General features: G+C 42.2%; 1 protein-coding gene across 1 annotated transcript in view; it reads left to right on the forward strand.

The window, feature by feature from the left end:
- Positions 1-6631: 6631 nt before the first annotated feature.
- The window catches only part of LOC115124074 (disintegrin and metalloproteinase domain-containing protein 10-like), a 53779-nt gene continuing 33640 nt past the window's right edge, over positions 6632-26770 (forward strand). The window contains exons 1-11 of the mRNA XM_065022274.1: positions 6632-6782; positions 11683-11836; positions 15192-15310; positions 15783-15941; positions 20983-21083; positions 21690-21839; positions 22014-22106; positions 22424-22607; positions 22902-23065; positions 26045-26228; positions 26588-26738. Of these exons, the coding sequence (XP_064878346.1) occupies positions 6716-6782; positions 11683-11836; positions 15192-15310; positions 15783-15941; positions 20983-21083; positions 21690-21839; positions 22014-22106; positions 22424-22607; positions 22902-23065; positions 26045-26228; positions 26588-26738 (1526 nt within the window). The 5' untranslated portion in view covers positions 6632-6715. The remainder of the gene's footprint in view (positions 6783-11682; positions 11837-15191; positions 15311-15782; positions 15942-20982; positions 21084-21689; positions 21840-22013; positions 22107-22423; positions 22608-22901; positions 23066-26044; positions 26229-26587; positions 26739-26770) is intronic.

The following is a 26770-nucleotide window of genomic DNA, read 5'->3' on the forward strand; positions in this document are numbered from 1 at the left end:
TGGGTATTACTGCACTATTAGGTAGGTTAGGTTACTGCACTATTAGGTATTACTGCACTATTAGGTTAGGTATTACTGCACTATTAGGTATTACTGCACTATTAGGTATTACTGCACTATTAGGTATTACTGCACTATTAGGTAATACTGCACTATTAGGTATTACTGCACTAGGTTAGGTTAGGTATTACTGCACTATTAGGTATTACTGCACTATTAGGTATTACTGCACTACTTATTAGGTATTACTGCACTATTAGGTATTACTGCACTATTAGGTATTACTGCACTATTAGGTATTACTGCACTATTAGGTATTACTGCACTATTAGGTATTACTGTATTACACTGCTAGGTATTACTGCACTATTAGGTATTACTGCACTATTAGGTATTACTGCACTATTAGGTATTACTGCACTATTACTGCACTATTAGGTATATTACTGCACTATTAGGTATTACTGCATTACTGCACTTAGGTATTACTGCACTATTAGGTATTACTGGGTATTACACTATTAGGTATTACTGCACTATTAGGTATTACTGCACTATTAGGTATTACTGCACTATTAGGTAATACTGCACTATTAGGTAATACTGCACTATTAGGTATTACTGCACTATTAGGTATTACTGCACTATTAGGTATTACTGCACTATTAGGTATTACTGCACTATTAGGTATTACTGCACTATTAGGTAATACTGCACTATTAGGTATTACTGCACTATTAGGTATTACTGCACTATTAGGTATTACTGCACTATTAGGTATTACTGCACTATTTAGGTATTACTGCACTGTTAGGTATTACTGCACTATTAGGTATTAGTTATTAATGCACTGTTAGGTATTACTGCACTATTAGGTATTACTGCACTTTAGGTATTACTGCACTATTAGGTAATACTGCACTATTAGGTATTACTGCACTATTAGGTATAGGTATTACTGCACTATTAGGTATTACTGGGTATTACTGCACTATTAGGTATTACTGCACTATTAGGTATTACTGCACTATTAGGTATTACTGCACTATTAGGTATTACTGGTATTACTGCACTATTAGGTATTACTGGGTATTACTGCACTATTAGGTATTAGGTATTACTGCACTATTAGGTATTACTGGGTATTACTGCACTATTAGGTATTACTGCACTATTAGGTATTACTGCACTATTAGGTATTACTGCACTGTTAGGTATTACTGCACTATTAGGTATTACTGCACTATTAGGTATTACTGCACTATTAGGTATTACTGCACTATTAGGTATTACTGCACTATTAGGTATTACTGCACTATTAGGTATTACTGCACTATTAGGTATTACTGCACTATTAGGTATTACTGCACTATTAGGTAATACTGCACTATTAGGTATTACTGCACTATTAGGTATTACTGGTATTACACTATTAGGTATTACTGCACTATTAGGTATTACTGCACTATATAGGTATACTGCACTGGGGTATTACTGCACTATTAGGTATTACACTGGTATTACTGCACTATTAGGTATTACTGCACTATTAGGTATTACTGGGTATTACTGCACTATTAGGTATTACTGCACTATTAGGTATTACTGCACTATTAGGTATTACTGGGTATTACTGCACTATTAGGTATTACTGCACTATTAGGTATTACTGCACTATTAGGTATTACTGCACTATTAGGTATTACTGCACTGGTATTACTGCACTATTAGGTATTACTGCACTATTAGGTATATTACTGCACTATTAGGTATTACTGCACTATTACGGTATTACTGCACTATTAGGTATTACTGCACTATTAGGTATTACTGCACTATTAGGTATTACTGCACTATTAGGTATTACTGCACTATTAGGTATTACTGCACTGGTACTGTATTAGGTATTACTGCACTATTAGGTATTACTGCACTATTAGGTATTACTGCACTATTAGGTATTACTGCACTATTAGGTATTACTGCACTATTAGGTATTACTGCACTATTAGGTATTACTGCACTGTTAGGTATTACTGCACTATTAGGTATTACTGCACTATTACGTATTACTGCACTATTAGGTATTACTGCACTATTACTGCACTGTTAGGTATTACTGCACTATTAGGTATTACTGCACTATTAGGTATTACTGCACTATTAGGTACTGCATACTGGGTATTACTGCACTATTAGGTATTATTACTGCACTATTAGGTATTACTATTAGGTATTACTGCACTATTAGGTATTACTGCACTATTAGGTATTACTGCACTATTAGGTAATACTGGGTATTACTGCACTATTAGGTATTACTGCACTGTTGGAGCTAGGAATACAAGCATTTCACTACACCCGCAATAACATCTGCTAACCCTGTGTATGTGACCAATAACATCTGCTAAATATGTGTATGTGACCAATAACATCTGCTAAATATGTGTATGTGACCAATAACATCTGCTAAATATGTGTATGTGACCAATAACATCTGCTAAATATGTGTATGTGACCATTAACATCTGCTAACCATGTGTATGTGACCAATAACATCTGCTAAACATGTGTATGTGACCAATACAATTTTATTTGACTTGGTAGAGGGAAGAGCAGTCGATTGATTTTACCAGGGTCAATTAAACCACCATTTATTTCAAATAAAAAGGCCCGCAGAGATCTTTTTAAAATTTTTATATTAAAAGCATCACTTATCTCATTTGTTTCTCTCTCAGCAACATTGTTTAGACCCTGACACAACTTTCTTAGGCAGGGAGGCAAATGAATTTCCACGCTTCAGTGCATTAAACCTCAATCACACCGACAGTGTTATTGCATTTTGGTACACCAGAAGTACATTCCTTTCCAATGGGACGCTGTGTATTTGTATTTATTATGGACCCCCATTGGCAGCAGCTGCTCTTCTGGGGATCCAGCAAAATTAAGGCAGTTTTATACCATTTAAAAAAAACATTACAATACATTCACAGATTTCACAACACACTGTTTGCCCTCAGGCCCCTACTCCACCACTACCACATATCTACAACACACTGTGTGCCCTCAGGCCCCTACTCCACCACTACCACATATCTACAACACACTGTGTGCCCTCAGGCCCCTACTCCACCACTACCACATATCTACAACACACTGTGTGCCCTCAGGCCCCTACTCCACCACTACCACATATCTACAACACACTGTGTGCCCTCAGGCCCCTCCTCCACCACTACCACATATCTACAGTACAAAATCCACGTGTACCTGTGTGGGTAGTGCGTATGTTATCGTGTTTGTGTATGCCTGTGTCTGTGCCTGTGTTTGTGTTACTTCACAGTCCCCGCTGTTCCATAAGGTGTATTTTTTAAATCTGTTTTTAAATCTAATTTTACTGCTTGCATCAGTTACTTGATGTGGAATAGAGTTCCATGTAGTCATGGCTCTATGTAGTACTGTGGAATAGAGTTCCATGTAGTCATGTCTCTATGTAGTACTGTGGAATAGAGTTCCATGTAGTCCTGTGCGCCTCCCATAGTCTTTTCTGGGCTTGGGGACTGTGAAGAGACCTCTGGTGGCATGTCTTGAGGGGTATGCATGGGTGTCTGAGCTGTGTGCCAGTAGTTTAAACAGACCTCTGGTGGCATGTCTTGTGGGGTATGTATGGGTGTCTGATCTGTGTGCCAGTAGTTCAAACAGACAGCTTGGTGCATTCAACATGTAAATACCTCTCAGAAATAGAAGTAGTGATGAAGTCAATCTCTCCTCCACTTTGATCCAGGAGAGATTGACATGCACATTATTAAAATGAGCTCTCTGTGTACATCCAAGGGCCAGCTGTGCTGTCCTGTTCTGAGCCAATTGCAACTTTCCTGAGTCCCATTTTGTGTCACCTGACCACATGACTGAACAGTAGTCCAGGTGTGACAAAACTAGGGCCTGTAGGACCTGCCTTGTTGATAGTGCTGTTAAGAAAGTAGAGTAACGTTTTATTATGGACAGACTTCTCCCTATTTTAGCTGCTGTTGTAGCAATATGTTTTGTCTATGACAGTTTACTCCAAGCAGTTCAGTCACCTCAACTTGCTCAATTTCCACATTATTTATTACAAGATTTAGTTCAGGTTTAGGGTTTAGTGAATGATCTGTCCCAAATACAATGCTTTCAGTTTTAGAAATATGTAGGACTAACTTACTAATTGCCACTCATTCTGAAACTAACTGCAGCTCTTTATTAAGTGTTGCAGTCATTTCCGTCGCTGTAGTAGCTGACATGTATAGTGTCGAGTCATCCACATACATAGACATACTGGCTTTACTCAAAGCCAGTGACATGTCATTAGCAAAGATTGAAAAAAGTAAGGGGCCTAGACAGCTGCCCTGGGGAATTCCTGATTCTACCTGGATAATTTTGGAGAGGCTTCCATTAAAGCTGTTAGACAGGTAACTCTTTATCCACATTATAGCAGGGGGTGTAAAGCCATGACACATACTTTTTTTCCAGCAGCAGACTATGATCGATTATGTCAAAAGCCGCTCTGAAGTCTAACAAAACTTAGCGACAGGCTGTCTCAGAAGCAGCAGATCTACTATTCTATCTATTCTATCTATCTAGCTGAGCTGTACTGTGTGATCATGCATCATCATTTGTACCATTTACATTTACCGAGCTGAGTTTTACTACACTAGCCTGGTGGCCCAGATGAGCTGCAGAGACTGGGAGCTGACATAGAGGTGTGTCACATCACTGCCATCGAGGCTTGAATAGGACGGATGAGCTTGGCAAACACTTGCCTTTGACCTTTGACCTTTGACCCGTCTCACTGAAGTACACACTCAGGACTGCACGCCCAATTTTTCAGTTTTTGATTTGTTAAAAAAGTTTGAAATATCCAATAAATGTCGTTCCACTTCATGATTGTGTCCCACTTGTTGTTGATTCTTCACAAAAAAATACAGTTTTATATCTTTATGTTTGAAGCCTGAAATGTGGCAAAAGGTCGCAAAGTTCAAGGGGGCCGAATACTTTCGCAAGGCACTGTATATACAGAGAGAGGGGGAGAGAGAGAGAAATAGAGATATATATATATATATATATATATATATATATATATATATATATATATAGAGAGAGAGAGGGGAGAGAGAGGAGATAGAGAGATATATATATATAGAGAGAGAGAGAGAGAGGGGAGAGAGAGAGAGAGAGAGAGAGAGAGAGAGAGAGAGGAGAGAGAGAGAGAGAGAGAGAGATAGAGAGAGAGAGGGAGAGAGAGAGAGAGAGAGAGAGAGAGAGGGGGGAGAGAGAGAGAGATATATATAGAGAGAGAGGGGGAGAGAGAGAGAGAGATATATATATATAGAGAGAGAGAGGGGGCAGAGAGATATATATATATATATATATATATATAGAGAGAGAGAGAGGGGGAGAGAGAGAGAGAGAGAGAGAGAGAGAGAGAGAGAGAGTAATGTTTACTGTTAATTTTTATTGTTTATTTCACTTTGGAAAATGATCTACCTCACTTGCTTTGGCAATGTTAACACATGTTTCCCATGCCAATAAATCCCCTTGAATTGAATTGAATTGTGTGAGAGAGAGAGAGAGAGAGAGAGAGAGAGAGAGAGAGAGAGAGAGAGAGAGAGAGAGAGACAGGCAGAGACAGAGAGACAGGCAGAGACAGAGAAAGACTGAAAAGAGAGACTCCTCATCCCTAGGTCTGCATCTGACGTCAGGGCGTTAAACACAGAGAGAGAGAGAGAGAGAGAGAGAGAGAGAGAGACAGACAGACAGAGAGAGAGAGAGAGAGAGAGAGAGAGAGAGAGAGCGAGAGAGGCAGACAGAGAGAGAGAGAGAGAGAGAGAGAGAGAGAGAGAGAGAGAGAGTGACTGACCCAAACTTAAGGAAAGCTTGGACTATGTACAGACTTAGTGAGCATAGCCTTGCTATTGAGAAAGGTCGCCGTAGACAGGCTATGTGCTCACTGCCCACAAAATGAGGTGGAAACTGAGCTTCACTTCCTAACCTCCTGCCAAATGTATGACTATATTAGAGATACATATTTCCCTCAGATTACACAGATCCACAAAGAATTCGAAAACAAATCCAAGTTGGATAAACTCCCATGTCTACTGGGGGAAATTCCACAGTGTGTCATCACAGCAGCAAGATTTGTGACCTGTTGCCACAAGAAAAGGGCAACCAGTGAAGAACAAACACCATTGTAAATACGACCCATATTTATGCTTATTTATTTTCCCTTGTGTTCTTTAACCATTTGTACATTATATATATATATATATGTGTGTATAATTTGACATTTGTAATGTCTTTATTGTTTTGAAATTTCTGTATGTGTAATGTTTACTGTTAATTATTATTGTTTATTTCACTTCTGTATATTATCTACCTCACTTGCTTTGGCAATGTTAACACATGTTTCCCATGCCAATAAAGCCCCTTGAATTGAATTGAATTGATATATATATATATATATATAGAGAGAGAGAGAGAGAGAGAGAGAGAGAGAGAGACTGAAAAGAGAGACTCCTCATCCCTAGGTCTGCGTCTGACGTCAGGGCGTTAAACACAGAGAGAGAGGCGGGAGGCGGGAGGCAAGGAAGAGGAGAAAGAGAGGAAGCTGCGATAAACATTGTCACAGAGTGAGTCTATAAAGTAGGACAATAAAGGGGATCACGGTATCAATGCTCAAACAATGGACTTTACAGATATGTTTCTCGTCAAAATCCTCTATTTCATCTACTTAATAAATTACACCCAAGGTGAGTAGGAGCATTTTGTATGTATTATGTAGAGCGAAGGAATAACGGCCAAGAAGGCTAGTAGGCTAGGCTAGTAGGCTAGGCTAGCTAAGAAAACTTAACATAACGGACCAAGGCCTGGTCGTTGTGAAGATATCGTTTGTCCTTTTTTTGTTGACAAACCAACAAGCTATATAGTTGTCGAAATATTTTATTTTAAGTTTGACAAAAAGCTAGTTTTGTTTTAAAATTATGGTTTATCATGATGGTTATGTGAAGGCTAACGCTAGCTAGCCATTTGTTATGAGAATATGAAGAAGGATTCTGCGACCATCTGATTTTTCTTGCAATATTATGGAGTGTTTTAGGTCAATATTGTTTATGCACAACGTCAATAGTAAAAAAAAAGATGCAATTCTGGGGCTGTCCCACTTTCTGTCAGTAATTAACTAGTTAGCCCGCTAATTTAGCATCAGTTTAGCAGCAACAATTAGCTAGTTAGCCGTATTGCTTGATGATTAACGTTCCTAGCTAGCAATGCCTTTTGACATCTTGTCATTTTTGCATTTTCTTTGTTTGTTGTTGGCCCAAAGTCAATGGATCTCGAAAGAGAACATATATTCGATCTTTGTTATTAACTTACTTACTAGCTAGTTATGTGGTAGCTAGCATCCTAGGAGGATCTAGGGGGATCCTAGGGTATCAGGTAGACTAGTGGTTAGAGTTTTGGACTAGAAACTGAAAGGTTGATGGATTGAATCCCAGAGTTGAAAAGGTATAAATCTGTCGTTCTGCCCCCTGAACAAGGCAGTTAACCCACTGTTCCTAGGCCGTCATTGAAAATAATGATTTGTTATTAACTGACTTGTCTAGTTAAATAAATAAAATAGTAAAAAATAATATGTACAATATATGTTGTAACTATTCGATGGATACAGTAGAAAGATACAATAGTATACATGTGAATCCAACAATTTTCTGATTTTCATTGACAAGTTCTGATCAAGAAATCTATAGAGGCAACTCGCTGTGTGTTTTCAATGAGATGTCGTTCTTGTTCACATGACGCCGCTGCACCCGCTGCATCACCCTTGCATCAGTTATAAATCACCCTGAATGGAACTAATTGCTCAAAGAAGTGATTTTAACAGCTTTGATTGAATGTTGTGTTTCATGGTTCACATATAGCCTGAGATGCATTCTTAAGGAGACTACACCTCTACTCCTTAACGTCCTAGCATTTTTTTTATTTGATATCTTCGGAGGGTAGACTGGCGCTAGCAGCCAAAACAGCCAAGTACTCAATCTAAACGTGAATTGATTCTAAATAGCGATACAGTTCTGGATACATGAAACCCTTTTAATTTCATATAATGCTAAATGTACTGTACACCAGTGGTGGCAGGTGGGATGACCACGCTCTAACCACTAGGCTACCCTGCCGCCCCTCTACTCTAACCACCAGGCTACCCTGCCGCCCCTCTACTCTAACCACCAGGCTACCCTGCCGCCCCTCCACTCTAACCACCAGGCTACCCTGCCGCCCCTCCACTCTAACCACCAGGCTACCCTGCCGCCCCTCCACTCTAACCACTAGGTTACCCTGCCGCCCCTCCACTCTAACCACCAGGCTACCCTGCCGCCCCTCCACTCTAACCACCAGGCTACCCTGCCGCCCCTCCACTCTAACCACTAGGCTACCCTGCCGCCCCTCCACTCTAACCACCAGGCTACCCTGCCGCCCCTCCACTCTAACCACTAGGTTACCCTGCCGCCCCTCCACTCTAACCACTAGGCTACCCTGCCGCCCCTCCACTCTAACCACTAGACTACCCTGCCGCCCCTCCACTCTAACCACCAGGCTACCCTGCCGCCCCCACTCTAACCACCAGGCTACCCTGCCGCCCTCCACTCTAACCACTAGGCTACCCTGCCGCCCCTCCACTCTAACCACCAGGCTACCCTGCCGCCCCTCCACTCTAACCACCAGGCTACCCTGCCGCCCCTCCCCTCTAACCACTAGGCTACCCTGCCCTGCCGCCCCCCCCTCTAACCACTAGGCTACCCTGCCCTGCCGCCCCTCCACTCTAACCACTAGGCTACCCTGCCGCCCTCCACTCTAACCACCAGGCTACCCTGCCGCCCCTCCACTCTAACCACCACGCTACCCTGCCGCCCCTCCGCTCTAACCACCAGGCTACCCTGCCGCCCCTCCACTCTAACCACCAGGCTACCCTGCCGCCCCTCCACTCTAACCACCACGCTACCCTGCCGCCCCTCCACTCTAACCACCAGGCTACCCTGCCGCCCCTCCACTCTAACCACCAGGCTACCCTGCCGCCCCTCCACTCTAACCACCACGCTACCCTGCCGCCCCAGGTGGGATGAGCTATAGGAAGATGGGCTCATAGTGATGGCTTAAATGGAACACGGTATCAAACATATGGAAACTACGTTTGACTTATTTCTTTAATTCCACTCCAGCCATTTACAATGAGCCCGTCCTCCTATAACTCCTCCCACCAGCCTCCACTGCTATACACTGTTTTAACAGGCTTTATCACAGTTTCAGCCGACGGTATTTTTTTACAGTTACAACACGTTTCTGGGAGCCTTCTTCCGTTACAGACAGGTGTTCAGAGCGTGCTAGCTAGCTAATTAGTAAAGGTGGTCTCTCTGTGGTCCGTCTGTCTGTTCCTGTAAACACGTGCTGAAACATGGAGATAGGGCCTTGTGGGAACACTAACCCTATAAAGGTGTGTATCGATGAGACCTTTTTTATTTTATTTTTTTTAATTTAGAAAATGATTTCTCGCTGATATGAAAGATACAGTCTTTATGCTTCCAAAACTGTACCGTGTGGCTCTTAACGAAACTCCTCGACACAGAAGACGCCTTCGTCCAATGACTCTTTTATGTGATGTAATGGAACTGGGAGTCATGATCTAGGGCTAACCCATTCATAGAGGTCAACTACCTTTTTAGTGCCAAACGTTATTGATGAAGGTCTCTTCTTCCCTGTGGGAGGGGGACTTTGATTCAGATCCCCAACGCTCAGTGTGAAACAACGCATCGCTTGGAAACACAAGGCACATATCTTTCATATCAGCGAGAAATCATTTTCTTTAAAAAACAAAACTACACAATTTTAGAGGGAAGGTGTTCTCACACTGTCATATCTCCATGTTACAATGCGTGTTTCCAGAGAACAAGAGGTGCTAACTAGGTAGGGATCATCTTTCCCCTTCAAGATGATTCGATACGTGTATAGATGGGCTGTGATACGATACAGGAACGATACGTTTTAGTTTGAAATGATTCGGTTTGATTAGCTGTATAGTATTTAGCCGACCTACCTGAATGAAATCATGAGCTGAAACAGATCGTACAGTAGCTGAGAGCAGGCACGGGATTTAACACCTGCTCTTGTAAGTGATATCACACCTGAGTTCAAATACTGTTTTTAAATATTCCAAAAACTTTGTGTCCTCTAGCTTGCCTGAGGTGGTAGATGGACATTGTTTGCCATTTTGGGACTATTCTATTGGTCCATTAAGGCAGGCAATCTCAACCAAGCACAGATACAGTATTTGTAATGATTTCAAATAGTGTTTGAAGCCAGGTCCGAGTGATACTAATTCAGTTGTAATCCATTAGGCCTTATGTTAAAGCCTTATTATGTGATCCGGGTGGTTTTATATCTAGGGTTGAGAGTAAGATTGCTGTTGACTGTTTTGCCTAGCCAGGCCTTTTACGGATGGAGATATATAATTAGACCTACATTCTGTTTCTATAATAGAATCGAGTTCTATAATAGATTCTAGTTCTGTAATAGATTGTATTTCTATATTATATTCTGTTTCTGTAATAGATTCTAGTTCTGTAATAGATTCTAGTTCTGTAATAGATTGTATTTCTATAATATATTCTATTTCTATAATATATTCTATTTCTATAATATATTCTATTTCTATAATAGGTTGTATTTCTATAATAGGTTGTATTTCTATAATGGATTCTATTTCTATAATGGATTCTATTTCTATAATATATTCTATTTCTATAATAGGTTGTATTTCTATAATGGATTCTATTTCTATAATGGATTCTATTTCTATAATGGATTCTATTTCTATAATATATTCTATTTCTATAATAGGTTGTATTTCTATAATAGGTTGTATTTCTATAATGGATTCTATTTCTATAGTGGATTCTATTTCTATAATGGATTCTATTTCTATGGATGTAGACTAGGCTATATGCTCAGTGAACTACCACTCCTTTGTAGGACTACCACTTCTTTTGCTCTTTTTATGTCATTTTGAGGGGGGGGGGATAAATCCAGATGTTACGTTGACCTCCACAAGTCAGGACTCCTATGTAATTACACACAGAATGTTCCCATGTACGGGACTAAGTAGACTATGTGTAATGTGTTTCCAGGCCTTGGTAGAATAAATTGGGGATCATGAATGTTATGATGGTGCTATCATGGTATCGTTGTAGGCTGTTATGTTTTATATATGGTTTGTTGATATAGTTAGGCCTAGAAGAGGAAGAAACGTGTGATTATAATTAAGCAATAAGGCCCGAGGAGGTGTGGTATATGGACAATATACCACGGCTAACGGTAGTTCTTAGCAAGACGCAACGCGGAGTGCCTGGACACATCCCTTAGCCGTGGTATATTGGCCATATAGCACAAACCCACGAGGTGCCTTATTGCTATTATAAACTGGTTACCAATTGTAATTAGAGCAGTTAAAATAAATGGTCTGATATACCATGGCTGTTAGCCAATCAGCATTCGGGGCTCGAACCACCCAGTTTATAATTGTAGTTAATATTCAGTTTACACGGCCTGTGGTTTGAAGAGGAGTGCAGTGTGATTTTTGTTCTTGTGTTGTCATCTTCACAGGTTACCATTATGGAAACCCCCTGAGCAAGTATGTTCATCACTATGAGGGTCTCTCCTATAACACCTATGAGATACATGACAAGCACCTGAGAGCTAAGAGGGCCCTCCACCACCAAGACGCGTTTCTCCATCTAGACTTCCATGCACACGGAAGGTAGGCCTACGTCTCCCACACCTTTTTTACTCTCTCTGTGTGTGTGTGTGTGTCTCTCTCTCTGTGTGTCTCTCTCTCTCTGTGTGTGTGTCTCTCTGTGTGTGTCTCTCTCTGTGTGTGTCTCTCTCTCTCTGTGTGTGTCTCTCTCTCTGTGTGTGTGTCTCTCTCTCTGTGTGTCTCTCTCTGTGTTTCTCTGTGTGTCTCTCTGTGTCTCTCTCTCTCTGTGTGTCTCTCTCTCTGTGTGTGTGTCTCTCTCTCTGTGTGTGTCTCTCTCTCTGTGTGTGTCTCTCTCTCTGTGTGTGTCTCTCTCTCTGTGTGTGTCTCTCTCTCTGTGTGTGTCTCTCTCTCTGTGTGTGTGTCTCTCTCTCTGTGTGTGTCTCTCTCTCTGTGTGTGTCTCTCTCTCTGTGTGTGTGTCTCTCTCTGTGTGTGTGTCTCTCTCTGTGTGTGTGTGTCTCTCTCTGTGTGTGTGTGTGTCTCTGTGTGTCTCTCTCTGTGTGTGTGTCTCTCTGTGTGTGTCTCTCTCTGTGTGTCTCTCTCTGTGTGTGTGTCTCTCTCTCTGTGTGTGTCTCTCTGTGTGTCTCTCTCTCTGTGTTTCTCTGTGTGTCTCTCTCTGTGTGTCTCTCTCTCTGTGTTTCTCTGTGTCTCTCTCTCTGTGTGTCTCTCTCTCTGTGTTTCTCTGTGTTTCTCTGTGTGTCTCTCTGTGTGTCTCTCTCTCTCTGTGTGTGTCTCTCTCTCTGTGTGTGTCTCTCTCTCTGTGTGTGTCTCTCTCTGTGTGTGTCTCTCTGTGTGTGTCTCTCTCTGTGTGTGTGTCTCTCTCTCTGTGTGTGTCTCTCTCTCTCTGTGTGTGTCTCTCTCTCTGTGTGTGTCTCTCTCTGTGTGTGTGTCTCTCTCTGTGTGTGTGTCTCTCTCTCTGTGTGTCTCTCTCTCTGTGTTTCTCTGTGTGTCTCTCTGTGTCTCTCTCTCTCTGTGTCTCTCTGTGTGTGTCTCTCTCTGTGTGTTTCTCTGTGTGTTTCTCTGTGTGTGTCTCTCTGTGTGTTTCTCTGTGTGTCTCTCTGTGTGTGTTTCTTTGTGTGTGTGTCTGTGTGTCTCTCTGTGTGTGTCTCTGTCTCTCTCTCTGTGTCTGTGTGTCTCTCTGTGTGTGTCTCTGTCTCTCTCTCTGTGTCTCTGTGTGTCTCTCTCTGTGTGTCTCTCTCTGTCTCTCTCTGTGTGTGTGTCTCAACGCGTCTATAACAGAACCGTGAGGTTCTCAATAACATAGAGGCCTATTTGTAGTTTCAATGAAAGTTGTTTAGCTTTGTTTTCATCTCATTATTTTCAGATAACATTTTAGAGAATTATTAATATCCTCTACCTTCTAAATTAGCCTTCCCAGGTTTCGTGGGAGAGCATGGTTTCTCTCATGGTCTCGACCGGGTCCCTAGGTAGGCCATCTGGCTGTTTGTTCAGTTTTATTTAAAATAATTTAAAATATTTAATCTGTGCTTGATGGAGCTTAATGGATCATTAAAAATCTAGTAGGGGGTTGGAGGCTATTGGCCACTCCCCTTTGCGATATTACAGAGGATTTGAATAAAGTTCAGCGTTGCCCATGGGGCTGTTTTTCTGCAAAGGGACCAGGACGACTGATCCGTGTAAAGGAAAGAATGAATGGGGCCATGTATCGTGAGATTTTGAGTGAAAACCTCCTTCCACTTTAAACGTCCACTGTTTTGATTCGCAACATCAGAACTAACAACTGTCTTTTGACCGGACTATACTGTCTGATGGGAAGTACGAAATAAAACACATTTACTCAGTAAAATAAAGTTTTTAATTGAAAACATGTTGTTAATCTTTTTTTTTTTTTTTTTTGTGGTAATTTTTTTATGTTGGCAAACTGTTTTTATAAAAGCAATAAGAGCCTGGAAGCCGGGGGTTATGGGGATCACTCCCTCCTAAAGGGTTTTTCCCCAGCTCTTTTGGTTTCACCCCAGGCCTTAGAACAGCCCTGAGTCGGCTGTTATCACACGATAAACCCTCTGGGGTTCTCATTCCTTATTGCTTAATTATTCGTCAATTGTACACATGGTCGAACCGAAATGTACATTCCTCTTTACCTCTCCGAATGACACGGATACACGTACAGGTTGGAGAGGTGTCTGTCCCTATGCTATGTACACCTCTTTTAGGGAGATTCATTTTAGGGAGAAGTCACTGATATTGACCAACTCAAAATGTTCTCCTATTTACTGTTATGTTTGAGGAGCTTTTACAGAACGTAATGAATTTCGTTCTTCAATTATTTACAGTGCTACTTTTTTAATTTAATTTTTTTTTTTTTTAAACATCGTTTAATATGCAGGAAAGACGCAGCATTTCTTTTTAAGGTGACCTCATTTTGCTGTTGGAGTTGGAAATAATATTCACTGCCCTTGTACAGTAACAAAAAATAGATTTTTAATTTTCTGCTGGGCCAATACCCTTGTCTTTTTATCCTTCTGCCTCTCTCTCCTTTTCATTTTCATTCTTTTCCCCCCCGAGTCCTGTGAAACATCGGTCATGTTCCATCCAGAGTTTTTTATTATATTCTTATTGATTTATTTGACCTTTTTTTTTTAAAATGTATGTTATCAGGTAGGACCTATGTTATTATGAGCCCCAACACACTCTATAATAACAACCCGAATCATAGAAATAGATTATATAGAACGGAAATTCTATAGTTTATATTTCTATGATCCGGAGACTCACTCTCGGGCTTGAAGGCGCCACGTTTTAGCGCCACGTGTTAATAACATCGTACAGGAGAAAGGGGTTTTGAGATGAGACTCTTCTCGCGAGCCATTGAAACACCATTTAACTGAAACGTTGAATCTCAGAGGAGTGTATTCAGAATTTTAATTTTTGTCCTCAGACATTTTTGTTTGTTTGTTGTTGCTCTAAATTGTAATAGAACCTAAACACTGATAATAAACAAGCCGTTTTATGAAGGTTGTTTCGGGACGTGTCTTCCAGACAGCTTCTGGGGATTCTTATAAATGAAACTAAACATATATATCTATCTATAAATCAGGTGATTGTGTGTTTATTTAATATGTCAATGTATTTGTATCTGTCCCTCCTCAAATAAAACCATACAGAATTTTTTATTTTACCTTTATTTAACTAGGCAAGTCAGTTAAGAACAAATTCTTATTTTCAATGACGGCCTAGGAACAGTGGGTTAACTGCCTGTTCAGGGGCAGAACAACAGATTTGTACCTTGTCAGCTCGGGGGTTTGAACTGGCAAACTTCCGGTTACTAGTCCAACGCTCTAACCACCAGGCTAGCCTGAATGACTTGGTACCTAAACCTCCTCTGTTTCCATCTGTCAGACACTTCAACCTGAGGATGAAGAGAGACACCAGTCTGTTTGCGGAGGACCTGAAGGTGTCCGTAGGAGGCCAGGAGGTGAACTATGACACCTCTCACATTTACACAGGAGAAATATATGGTGAGACTGGAGGACGCTTCACATCATATGTCTGTTTTTGTGTTCCTTCTATGTGTTATATATCTAACCCTGGCCTGTATGCTACATTTAATGTTCCTTCTATGTGTTATATATCTAACTCTGGCCTGGGTGCTGCATTTAATGTTCCTTCTATGTGTTATATATCTAACCCTGGCCAGTATGCTACATTTAATGTTCATTCTATGTGTTATATATCTATCCCTGTCCTGGTTGCTGCATTTAATGTTCCTTCTATGTGTTATATATCTAACCCTGGCCTGTATGCTATATTTAATGTACGGGTCCAGGTAGTCCCTCCCTCAGTCTTTCTTCTTTTGGGGGTCTATTGTATACTGGCCTCCACTCCAGCTGTTCTAGGGGTTTGGCAGATGAAGCTTGATTCTGGATTGAGAATAGGGTGTTGAGGTCTGGTATCACAAGACTAAATGACCCCTGCTTTCTCTATCTCCAGGTGAAAAGGGCACACTGAGCCATGGTTCGGTGGTGGATGGCAAGTTCGAGGGCTTCATCCAGACGTACCAGGGGAAGTTCTACGTAGAGCCAGCGGAGAGATACCTGAAGGACCGTGACGTTCCCTTCCACTCCGTTATCTACCACGAGGACGACATCAGTGAGTACTGTGTGGGGGGTGTCAAAGACCTACCCTTCCACTCTTTACACCCAATCCTCTACTGCTTCTGTCCCCATAGAAACACACAGGCTTTGGTGTACCCTTTTGTCATATTTTAATTGTGTGAGTGCATGCTGGTTCCCGTTCCATCTGGAGGATAGAGACCGGCTCAGTGCTGGCCCCTAGGGAGAGGAGACACTCATTAGCTGAGTGACTGGGTGTATTTAAAAAAAATAATAATAAAAAAAAAAAAGCCCTCTCAATCTGATTGGCCTTCAGGCCCGTCAATCAACCACTGATGCCGACTAATCAACTCCAGCTCAGCTGTTCTCCACTGTTCATACCGGACCTTATTCCTTTGTTCCATGGGCTATCAGTAGGCAGCAGTGGGTGACGAGGTGGGGTCCTGGTGGGGTCCTGGTGACTCGCCTCCGTTCTATTGGCAAATGTCCAGTCACTGGAGAATAAGATGGATGAGCTTTGTTCCAGAGTCTCTGATCAGAGAGACTTAAAAAGCTAAAAATATTCCATGTCTTATTGAAACGAGGCTGGATCTGACTGCAGCTTCGGGGAAAACGAAAGGACAGTGATTTTTTCTTTTTTTTCTCTCATAAATAACAACTGATGTGCTGCTTCTATACTATACCCCATAATGACAAAGCAAAAACAGTTAAAAAAAAAATATATATATATATAGGCCGCCATTGTAAATAAGAATTTGTTCTTAACCTACTTAAATAAATATAATAATATATATATATATATTATTCTTCCCACATAATGTCTATAAATTCCATAGCATATACAGTGCCAGTCAAAAATGTGGACACATCTACTCGTTGAAGGTTTTAAATGTGGTTGTTTTTTACTCTTTTCTACATTGTAGAATAATAACAAAGACATCAAAACTATGAAATGACACACGGAATCATGTAGTAACCAAAAAAGTGTTAAACAGATCAAAATATATTTTACATTTGAGATTCTTCAAAGTAGTCACCCTTTTCCTTGATGACAGCTTTGCACACTCTTGGCATTCTCTCAACCAGCTTCACCTGGAATGCTTTTCCAACTGTCTTGAAGGAGTGCCCACAAGGGTGAGGATCTCCAGAGAGACATCAGGGATTGTAACATACTCGGTTTCACGGAAACATGGCTCTCTCAGGATATACTGTCCCCGTTCATACAGCCAGCTGGGTTCTCAGTACATCACACAGACAGGAATAAAGAACTCTCTGGATGTACTGTCCCCATCCATACAGCCAGCTAGGTTCTCAGTACATCGGGCAGACAGGAATAAAGAACTATCCGGGAAGAAGAAAGGTGGGGGTGTATGTTTCATGATTAACTACTCATGGTGTGATTGTGATGATGTACAGGAACTCAAGTCCTTTTGTTCAACCGACCTAGAATACCTCACAATCAAATTACCTCCCAAGAGAATTCTCTTCGGTTATAGTCACAGCCGTGTATATTCCCCCTCAAGCCGATACCACGACGGTCCTCAAAGAACCACACGGGACTTTATGCAAACTGGAAACCACATATCCTGAGGCCGCATTTATTGTAGCTGGGGATTTTAAAGAGCTAATTTTGAGGAAAACGCTACCTAGGTTCTACCAACACATTGACTGTAGTACTCTCTCTGGAAAAACACTGGACCACTGCTACTCTCCCTCTCGAGATGCCTACAAGGCCCTCCCCTGACCTCCCTTCGGCAAATCAAATCACAACTCCATTTTGCTCCTCCCTTCCCTATAGGTGCCAGTGTAGACAAAGAGGCAGATGATCATGCCGACGGTGACCGCACCTCCCCACAGGTTCTTGAGTTCACTCCTTCTCACGCTGTTAACGCTAATCAACATTTCGCCTACAAGGCCCTCCTTCTGGGCTTTCCTCCTCCGTGGCCGACTAGTAAGACATTTAAACGTGTTAACCCTCGCAGGGCTGCCGGTCCAGACAGCATCCCTAGCCACCACCTCAGAGCATGCGCAGACCAGCTGGCTGGATTGTTTACAGATATATTCGATCTCTTCCTATCCCAATCTGCTGTCCGTACTTGCTTCAAGATGTCCACCATTGTTCTTGTACCCATGAAAGCAAAATTTATTGAACCTTTATTTAACCAGGCAAATCAGTTAAGAACAAATTATTATTTACAATGACGGCCTACCGGGGAACAGTGGGTTAACTGCCTTGTTCAGGGGCAGAACAACACATTTTTACCTTGTCAGCTCTGGGATTCAATCTAGCAACCTTTCGGTTACTGGCCGAACGCTCTAACCACTAGGCTACCTGCCGCCCCTCATTAGGCTACCTGCCGCCCCTCACTAGGCTACCTGCCGCCCCACTAAAGGTAAATGAACTAAATGACTATCGCCCCGTAGCTCTCACTTCTGTCATCATGAAGTGTTTCAAGAGGCTAGTTAAAGATCATATCACCTCTACCTTACCTGATACCCATGGCACTGCACTCTGCCCTATCCCATCTGGACAAGAGGAATACCTATGTAAGAATGCCGTTCATTTACTATAGCTCAGCATTCAACACAACAGGCCCTGGGTCTGAAACCCGCCCTGTTCAACTGGGTCCTGGACTTCCTGACGGGCCGCCCACAGGTGGTGAAGGTAGGAAACAACACCTCCACTTCGCTGATCCTCAACACTGGGGCCCCACAAGGGTGCGTTCTCAGCCCGCTCCTGTTCACCCATGACTGCGAGGCCATGCACACCTCCAACACAATCATCAAGATTTCAGACGACACAACAGTAGTAGGCCTGATTTACCAACAATGACGAGACAGCCTACAGGGAGGAAGTGAGGGCCCTGGGAGAGTCTTGACAGAAAAATTACCTCTCACTCAACGTCAACACAACAAAGGAGCTTATCGTGGACTTCAAGAAACAAAAAAATAACCTCTCACTCAACGTCAACACAACAAAGGAGCTTATCGTGGACTTCAAGAAACAAAAAAATAACCTCTCACTCAACGTCAACACAACAAAGGAGCTTATCGTGGACTTCAAGAAACAGAAAAATAACCTCTCACTCAACGTCAACACAACAAAGGAGCTTATCGTGGACTTCAAGAAACAAAAAAATAACCTCTCACTCAACGTCAACAAAACAAAGGAGCTGATCAAAACAGCAGGGGTTTCTCGGCGTTCATCACTGACGATATGAAATGGTCCACCCACACACAGTGTGGTGAAGAAGGCGCAACAGCGACTCCTCAACCTCAGGAGGCTGAAGAAATTTGGTTTTACAGATGCACAATCGAGACCATCCTGTCTGGCCGTATCACCGCCCGGTACGGCAACTGCACCGTCCTCAACCCGCAAGGCTCTCCAGAGAGTGGTGCGGTTTGCCCAACGCATCACCGGGGGCAACCTACCTGCCCTCCAGGACACCTACAGCACCGGATGTCACAGAAAGGCAAAAAAAGATCATCAAGGACATCAACCAAATCAAATCAAATTGTATTTGTCACATACACATGGTTAGCAGATGTTAATGCGAGTGTAGCGAAATGCTCTAGTTCCGACAATGCAGTAATAACCAACAAGTAATCTAACTAACAATTCCAAAACTACTGTCTTATACACAGTGTAACCACCCAAGCCACTGCCTGTTCACCCCGCTATCATCCAGAAGGTGAGGTCCGAAGCTCTCGGTCCATCTCAAGACCATCAGACTGTTAAATAGCCATCACTGCCCAGGTTCCACTCTGTTATGCAACCCTGCACCTTCGAGGCTGCTGCCCTATATACATAGGCTTGGCCACTTTAATAATGGAACACTAGTCACTTTAATAATGTTTCCATACTGCTTTACTCATCTCATATGTGTATATACTGTTTTCAATTACTACTGTTTTCTATACTACTGTATTTTAGTCAACGCCTCTCTGACGTTGCTCGATCTAATATTTATATATTTCTTAATTCCATTCTTTTAATTTTAGATTTGTGTGTATTGTTAAATACTACTGTATTGTTGGAGCTAGGAACACAAACATTTCCCCACACCATCTGCTAAATATATGTATGCGACCAATAAAATTTGATTTGACATATGCTGAGCACTTGTTGGCTGCTTTTCCTTCACTCTGCGGTCCAACTCATCCCAAACCATCTCATTTGGGTTGTGGAGGCCAGGTTATCTGCCCTTCCACAGCCTGGAGGTGTGTTGGGTCATTGTCCTGTTAAAAAACAAATGATAGTCGAACTAAGCGCAAACCAGATGGGATGGCGTATCGCTGCAGAATGCTGTGGTAGCCATGCTGGTTAAATGTGCCTTGAATTATAAATAAATCACTGACAGTGTCACCAGCAAAGCACCATGACACCTCCTCCTCCATGCTTCACGGTGGGAACCACACATGCAGAGATCATCGGTTCACCTATTCTGCGTCTCACGAAGACACAACGGTTGGAACCAAAAATCTCACATTTTGACTCCTCAGACCAAAAGGACAGATTTCCACCAGTCTAATGTCCATTGCTCATGTTTCTTGGCCCAAGCAAGTCTCTTCTTATTATTGGTGTCCTTTAGTAGTGGTTTCTTTGTAGCAATTCAACCATGAAGGCCTGATTCACGCAGTCTCCTCTGAACAGTTGATGTTGAGATGTGTCTGTTACTTGAACTCTGAATAATTTATTTGGACTGCAATTACTGAGGCTGGTAACTCTAATGAACTTATCCTCTGCAGCAGAGGTAACTCTGTGTCTTCCTTTCCTATGGCGGTCCTCATGAGAGCCAGTTTCATCAGAGCGCTTGGTTTTTTGCGTCTGCAACTAAAGAAACTTTTAAAAATCTTGACATTTTCCAGATTGACTGACCTTCATGTCGTTTCTCTTTGCTTATTTGAGCTGTTCTTGCCATAATATGGACTTGGTCTTTTCCCAAATAGGGCTGTCTTCTGTATACTCACCCCTACTTTGTCACGACACAACAAGGTGTAGAGTGAGTAAGATTTTATATGAGCTTTTAGTGGAAAATGTTATCTAAACAATTCATGTCCATCTCTCTCTCCCCTAGACTATCCCCATAAGTATGGTCCGGAGGGGGGCTGTGCCGACCACTCAGTGTTTGAGAGGATGAAAACGTACCAAGCCACTGCCATAGAGAAGCCAGACAAGGTGATTTAACACACTTTAAAAAAAAAAAATATTAATTTTTTATTTTTTAGGGTTGAACAATTTTTTGGGGGTAACTTTCCTCCAAAAAAATCCCTAGGTTTTCCCAGAATTCCCAGTTGGAAGATTCCCCTGAATCGGAAGGGGAATATGCAAGGAAATTTGGTATCGTTCAAACCAGGATTTTCTGGAAAAGCTGGTTAGTTTTGGAAAAGTTACAGGAATTGTTTAACCCTACACATTTATACGATAATGGTTCTCAAAGTAAGGAGCCGTAAGCTGGAAGGGAAACAAACACAGTATTTATCTAATTAACTCATAGCTCTATTGAGCTCTAAAGCTCGATGTGATGATACTCCATGTAAGTATTTTTTAATTGGAGTGGATACTAACATACTGCATATTGCATCAACTTCTTGCCTCAACATCTCACCTGAGATTCAGCCGTAAGGGGTTTATAACACTATAACGTTATATAAGATATTATTATTATTATTATTATCCCCATGGGGAAATGTTGGTACAATACAGTCTACAATAACAATATTTAAATCCTTTACATCTTCTTCCTCATTCTCCTCCTCTTCATCATCCCCATCCTCCTCCCAGGGGCTCCATTCTGAGGAGGCGTCCAGTGACCCGGTGTTGCTGAGGAAGAGGAGGATGGCTCAGATAGAGAAGAACACCTGTCAGCTCTTCATCCAGACAGACCACCTCTTTTTCAAGTACTACAAGACCAGGGAAGCTGTTATCGCACAGGTGTACTGGATGACACGCACACACACATACACACACACACACACACATACACTAGTCCTCAATAACACCAAGTGGATTATGGGAAAACATGTCATCAATGCCTTTCAGACATTGCAGTTTTTTTCCATTCCATAATAATGATGTGAATACTAATGTATGTTGTGTCTTTCTCAGATTTCTAGTCACGTCAAGGCTATAGATGCCATCTACCAGGGAACAGACTTCATGGGCATCCGCAACATCAGCTTTATGGTCAAGAGGATACGGGTGAGTCCCTCCCTGCCTAGTTGTTTGACCTGGCATCAATCAAATGAATTAAACCACTTCCTGTTTCCACGTCCTCATTTCAACACAACATCAATCAAATTAATAAACCCCCCTTATTTTTTTTACAAAAACAGTTGTCACAAAGTATATTCTGTTTTAGCGATTCAAAGTCTCCGTTGTCCCTCGGGCCTCTTCTTCTCTTTAAACTTGTTGTTAGTTCAGCAGTCATCACCATCACTTCCTGTTGTCTGTCATGACGTCACTTCCTGTTTCCACGTCCTCATTTCAACACAACATTTGACCACTCCCTGCTCCAGATCAACACCACTACAGATGAGCGGGACCGGTCCAACCCGTTCCGCTTCGCTAACATCGGCGTGGAGAAGTTCCTGGAGCTGAACTCTGAGCAGAACCACGACGACTACTGTCTGGCCTACGTCTTCACTGACAGGGACTTTGATGATGGTGTCCTGGGCCTGGCCTGGGTCGGAGCTCCTGCAGGTCCATAAGACTTCCCTTTTCACTATTTACACCCCAGATATTACACGCTGGAATGACAGTATCTGACTGCTTCCGTTGTCATGGAAGCAGTCAGTCTTTCTGTCTTATGAATTTAGCCCCATTTCCTGTCTTTTTTAAAAATTATTGATCATCTCTCCTACTTTTGTTTGCTGATAAACTTTGATAAACTTGTTGTTATCCAGTTTTGTATTTCCAAATTGGGTTCATCATTAATGTGTTATTAAAGGATTAAATCCTACCCCATCACTAATACTTGACTGTGTGTGTCCACAGGAAGTTCCGGAGGGATCTGTGAGAAGAGTAAGCTGTACTCTGACGGGAAGAAGAAGTCCCTGAATACCGGCATCATCACAGTGCAGAACTACGCCTCTCACGTCCCTCCTAAAGTCTCACACATCACCTTCGCACATGAAATAGGACACAACTTTGGCTCGCCTGTGAGTTAGATTCATTATTTATTTAACTCGGCAAGTCAGTTAAGAACAAAATTCTTATTTTTACAATGACGCCAAGGCCCAAACCTAACCCGGACGACGCTGGGCCGGTTGTGATACAGCTTGGAATCGAACCAGGGTCTGTAGTGACGCCTCTAGCGCTGAGATGCAGTGCCTTAGACCGCTGCGCCACTTGGGATAACCTAGGCTGATGATGGGAGATCTCATAGACTGTGTGTACACAGGCAGCCCAAATCTTCTTATTTTTTCTCACTAATTGGTCTTTTGACAATATTTGAAAATATGAGAATAAAAGATGAGAATTGGTGTGCCGTGTAAACACAGCCATAGAGCTCTTCTTTCTGTGTGTTGTCTCTGTTCATCTGCTGTCGTTACTCGATGTAGAGATGCAACAGGAAATGTAATGTCTGGGAGTTGTAGTTTTTGGTGTTTTGTGTAAACTGTTACGAGCCTGTGGATCTTTTTATGGTCAATTTATGAAACTTTTATTTTGACAGGGAAGTCATACATGAGACTAGGCTCTCTTTTACAGATGAGTCCTGCATAAAATGCAACATTACAAAACATATTAAGAAAAACATAGGCCCGTCGGTTAAGAACAAATTCTTATTTACAATGACGGCCTACACCAGCCAAAGCTGGGGCCAATTGCGAGCCGCGCTATAGGACTCCCAATCACGGCCGGTTGTGATACAGCATGGATTTATCAGAGGTCTCCGATCATTACTAAACTGACCAATGGGGGACCAGAACATCTCATTTCAGAGAGCTCTGTGAGTTGTTCCACATAAAGGGTGCAAGATAAAAAACTAAAATCAGCATTCCCCAACTCTGTGGAGACCGAAGGGGCCTCTAGTGTTATCCAAGCCTGAGACCGGGTTTGGTCATGTGTACGTCTAAATTGAATTAATGATGATAGATAAAGTTACAAAAATGTATTTACGATTTTTTCCCCCTTATCAATAATGACAAAGCAAAAAAGTTTATTTTTGCTCATTTATTAAAAAAAAAAAAAAAAAATTTTTTTTACATAAGTATTCATACCCTTTACTCAGTACTTTGTTGAAGAACCTTTGGCAGCGATTACAGCCTCGAGTCTTCTTGGGTATGACACTACAAGCTTGGCACACCTGTATTTGGGGAGTTTCTCCCATTCTTCTCTGCAGATCCTCTCAAGCTCTGTCAGGTTGGATGAGTTCAAATCCCCGAGCTGACAAGGTACAAATCTGTCGTTCTGCCCCTGAACAAGGCAGTTAACCCACTAGGCCGTCATTGAAAATAAGAATTTGTTCTTAACTGACTTGCCTAGTTAAATAAAGGTAAAATAAAAGGTGGGGGTAATAGGATATGAGACCAAGTAGGACCCCACTGCTGAGAGGGAGACATAAGAAAGCCCGACTGCAATTTGCTGAAACACACCTGAACATGCCAAAATCTTCCTGGGAGAATGTCCTGTGGACAGATGAGACCAAATTAGAGCTTTTTGGTAAAGCACACACCGTCTCTATGTTTACAGAAAACAAAATGAAGCCTTCAAACTAAAAAAAACACCTTCCCTACAGTCAAACATGGAGGAGGTTCAGTGACCTTTTGGGGTTGCATTGCTACCTCTGACACTGGGTGTCTTGAACATGTGCAGGGCATCATGAAATCAGGAGAATACCAAGGCATTTTGGAGCGCAATGTCAGACCCGGTGTCAGAAACCTGGTTCTCCTTCGAAGGTCGTGGGTCTTCCAGCAGGACAATGACCCCCAAACACACTTCAAAAAGCACCCGGGAATGGTTCAAGACACAACGCTGGACTGTTCTGAAGTGGTCAGATCTAAATCCCATTGAAAACTTGTGGAGAGATCTGGAAACAGCAGTTGGGAGAAGGCACCCGTCAAATCTGGGAGAACTGGAGCAGTTTGACCAAGAGGAGTGGGTCCAAACTGCCAGTACAGAGGTGCAGGAAGCTCATTGATGACTATAGGAAGCGCATAATTGCAGTTATTTATCATTTATTTATCATTAGTCATTATAAATTATTTTAAGGCCTCCCAAATGGCGCGGCGGTCTAAGGCACTGCATTGCAGTGTTGCGGCATCACTACAGCCTGGGGTTCGATCCCAGACCGTGAATGGGAGTTCCATAGAGCTGCGCACAATTGGCCCAGCGACGTCCGGGTTAGGGGAGGGTTTTGCCAGGAGGGGCTTTACTTGGCTCATCGTGCTCTACTGACTCCTTGTGGCGGGCCGGGTGCCTGCAAGCTGACTACGGCCATCAGTTGAGCGGTGTTTCCTCCAACACATTGGTGCAACCGGGTTCCAGGTTAAGAAACACGGCTTGGCGGGTCATGTTTCGGAGGACGCGTGACTCAACCTTCGCCTCTCCCGAGCACGTTGGGGAGTTGCAGCGATGAGACAAGATTGTAATTGGATTGCAATTGGGGAGAAAAATTATAATGATAAAATAAATTAATTTATATCTGGGTTATAGGAACTTAAATGTATTTTGTTTGCTTTGACCACTAACTTTAGCTCCAATGTACCTCTGCAATCCTTGAAAATCAGATTTCAATTTTGAAAAGTATTGGCCAACCGATGGAGCAATGGAATACAACACTGCATCATTGTATTTACAGCATTACCAATGTTATTTATATAGATTGTTAACACTAGTGGGCCGAGTATTGAACCTTGGGGAACCCCTTTTATGTAGCTCAAGGAACTCCGATTTCACCCCAATCTACCTTGATGGCCTGAGTTCTGTCATTGATATAATTATAAAACCATCGGCAAGCATCAGTACCCAACCCTACCAGGGACAGCTTATTCAAAGGAATAATGTTGTGTACACGCATGGGAGTACAATTCTTTCTAAGGCATTTGCAATGTAATTTACAACAAACATGGTAGCCATTTTGTAGTACTATGTTTAAATCTATTCTAAAATCTAATTTGTCTCCATCCTCCTTACAGCATGACTCGGGGTCAGAGTGCACCCCGGGGGAGTCTAAGGCCCAGGATAAGAAGGAGAAGGGGAACTACATCATGTACGCCCGGGCCACATCAGGAGACAAACTCAACAACAACAGGTTCTCCGTCTGTAGTGTCAGGAACATCAGCCAGGTCCTGGAGAAGAAGAGGGGAAGCTGCTTTGTCGGTATGTTTTTAACTGGTGTCTATGGTGTTTAAAACTGCTTTGTCGGTTTGTTTTTAACTGGTGTCTATGGTGTTTAAAACTGCTTTGTCGGTATGTTTTTAACTGGTGTCTATGGTGTTTGAGATTAGCCCTTAGTTTGGAAGTGTACTGTGTAGGGGTTGCAGAATTCTGGAAACTTCCAAGATTTTTAGGAAATCGCCGTTGGAGGATTCCCAGAATCCTTCAACCTGGATTCCATGGAAAGCCTTGGAATTTTGCTAAAGTATAAATGTTTTGAAATCTACGCTGTGTCACAGATCAAATGTGTTATTTTAAATGTAATTTCATAACGTGTGTGTTCTATCTGCCTCCTCATGCAGAGTCAGGCCAGCCCATCTGTGGTAACGGGTTAGTGGAGCCAGGGGAGGAGTGCGACTGTGGATACAGCGATCAGTGCAGAGACCAGTGTTGCTATGACGCAGGGCAGCCTGACAACAGGAAGTGTAAACTAAAACCCAACAAAGTCTGCAGGTAAGATAAGGTGGCCCTTTTTTAAAAGCTGC

Source organism: Oncorhynchus nerka, linkage group LG9a, assembly GCF_034236695.1.
Source record: "Oncorhynchus nerka isolate Pitt River linkage group LG9a, Oner_Uvic_2.0, whole genome shotgun sequence".
NCBI classification, from domain to species: domain Eukaryota; kingdom Metazoa; phylum Chordata; class Actinopteri; order Salmoniformes; family Salmonidae; genus Oncorhynchus; species Oncorhynchus nerka.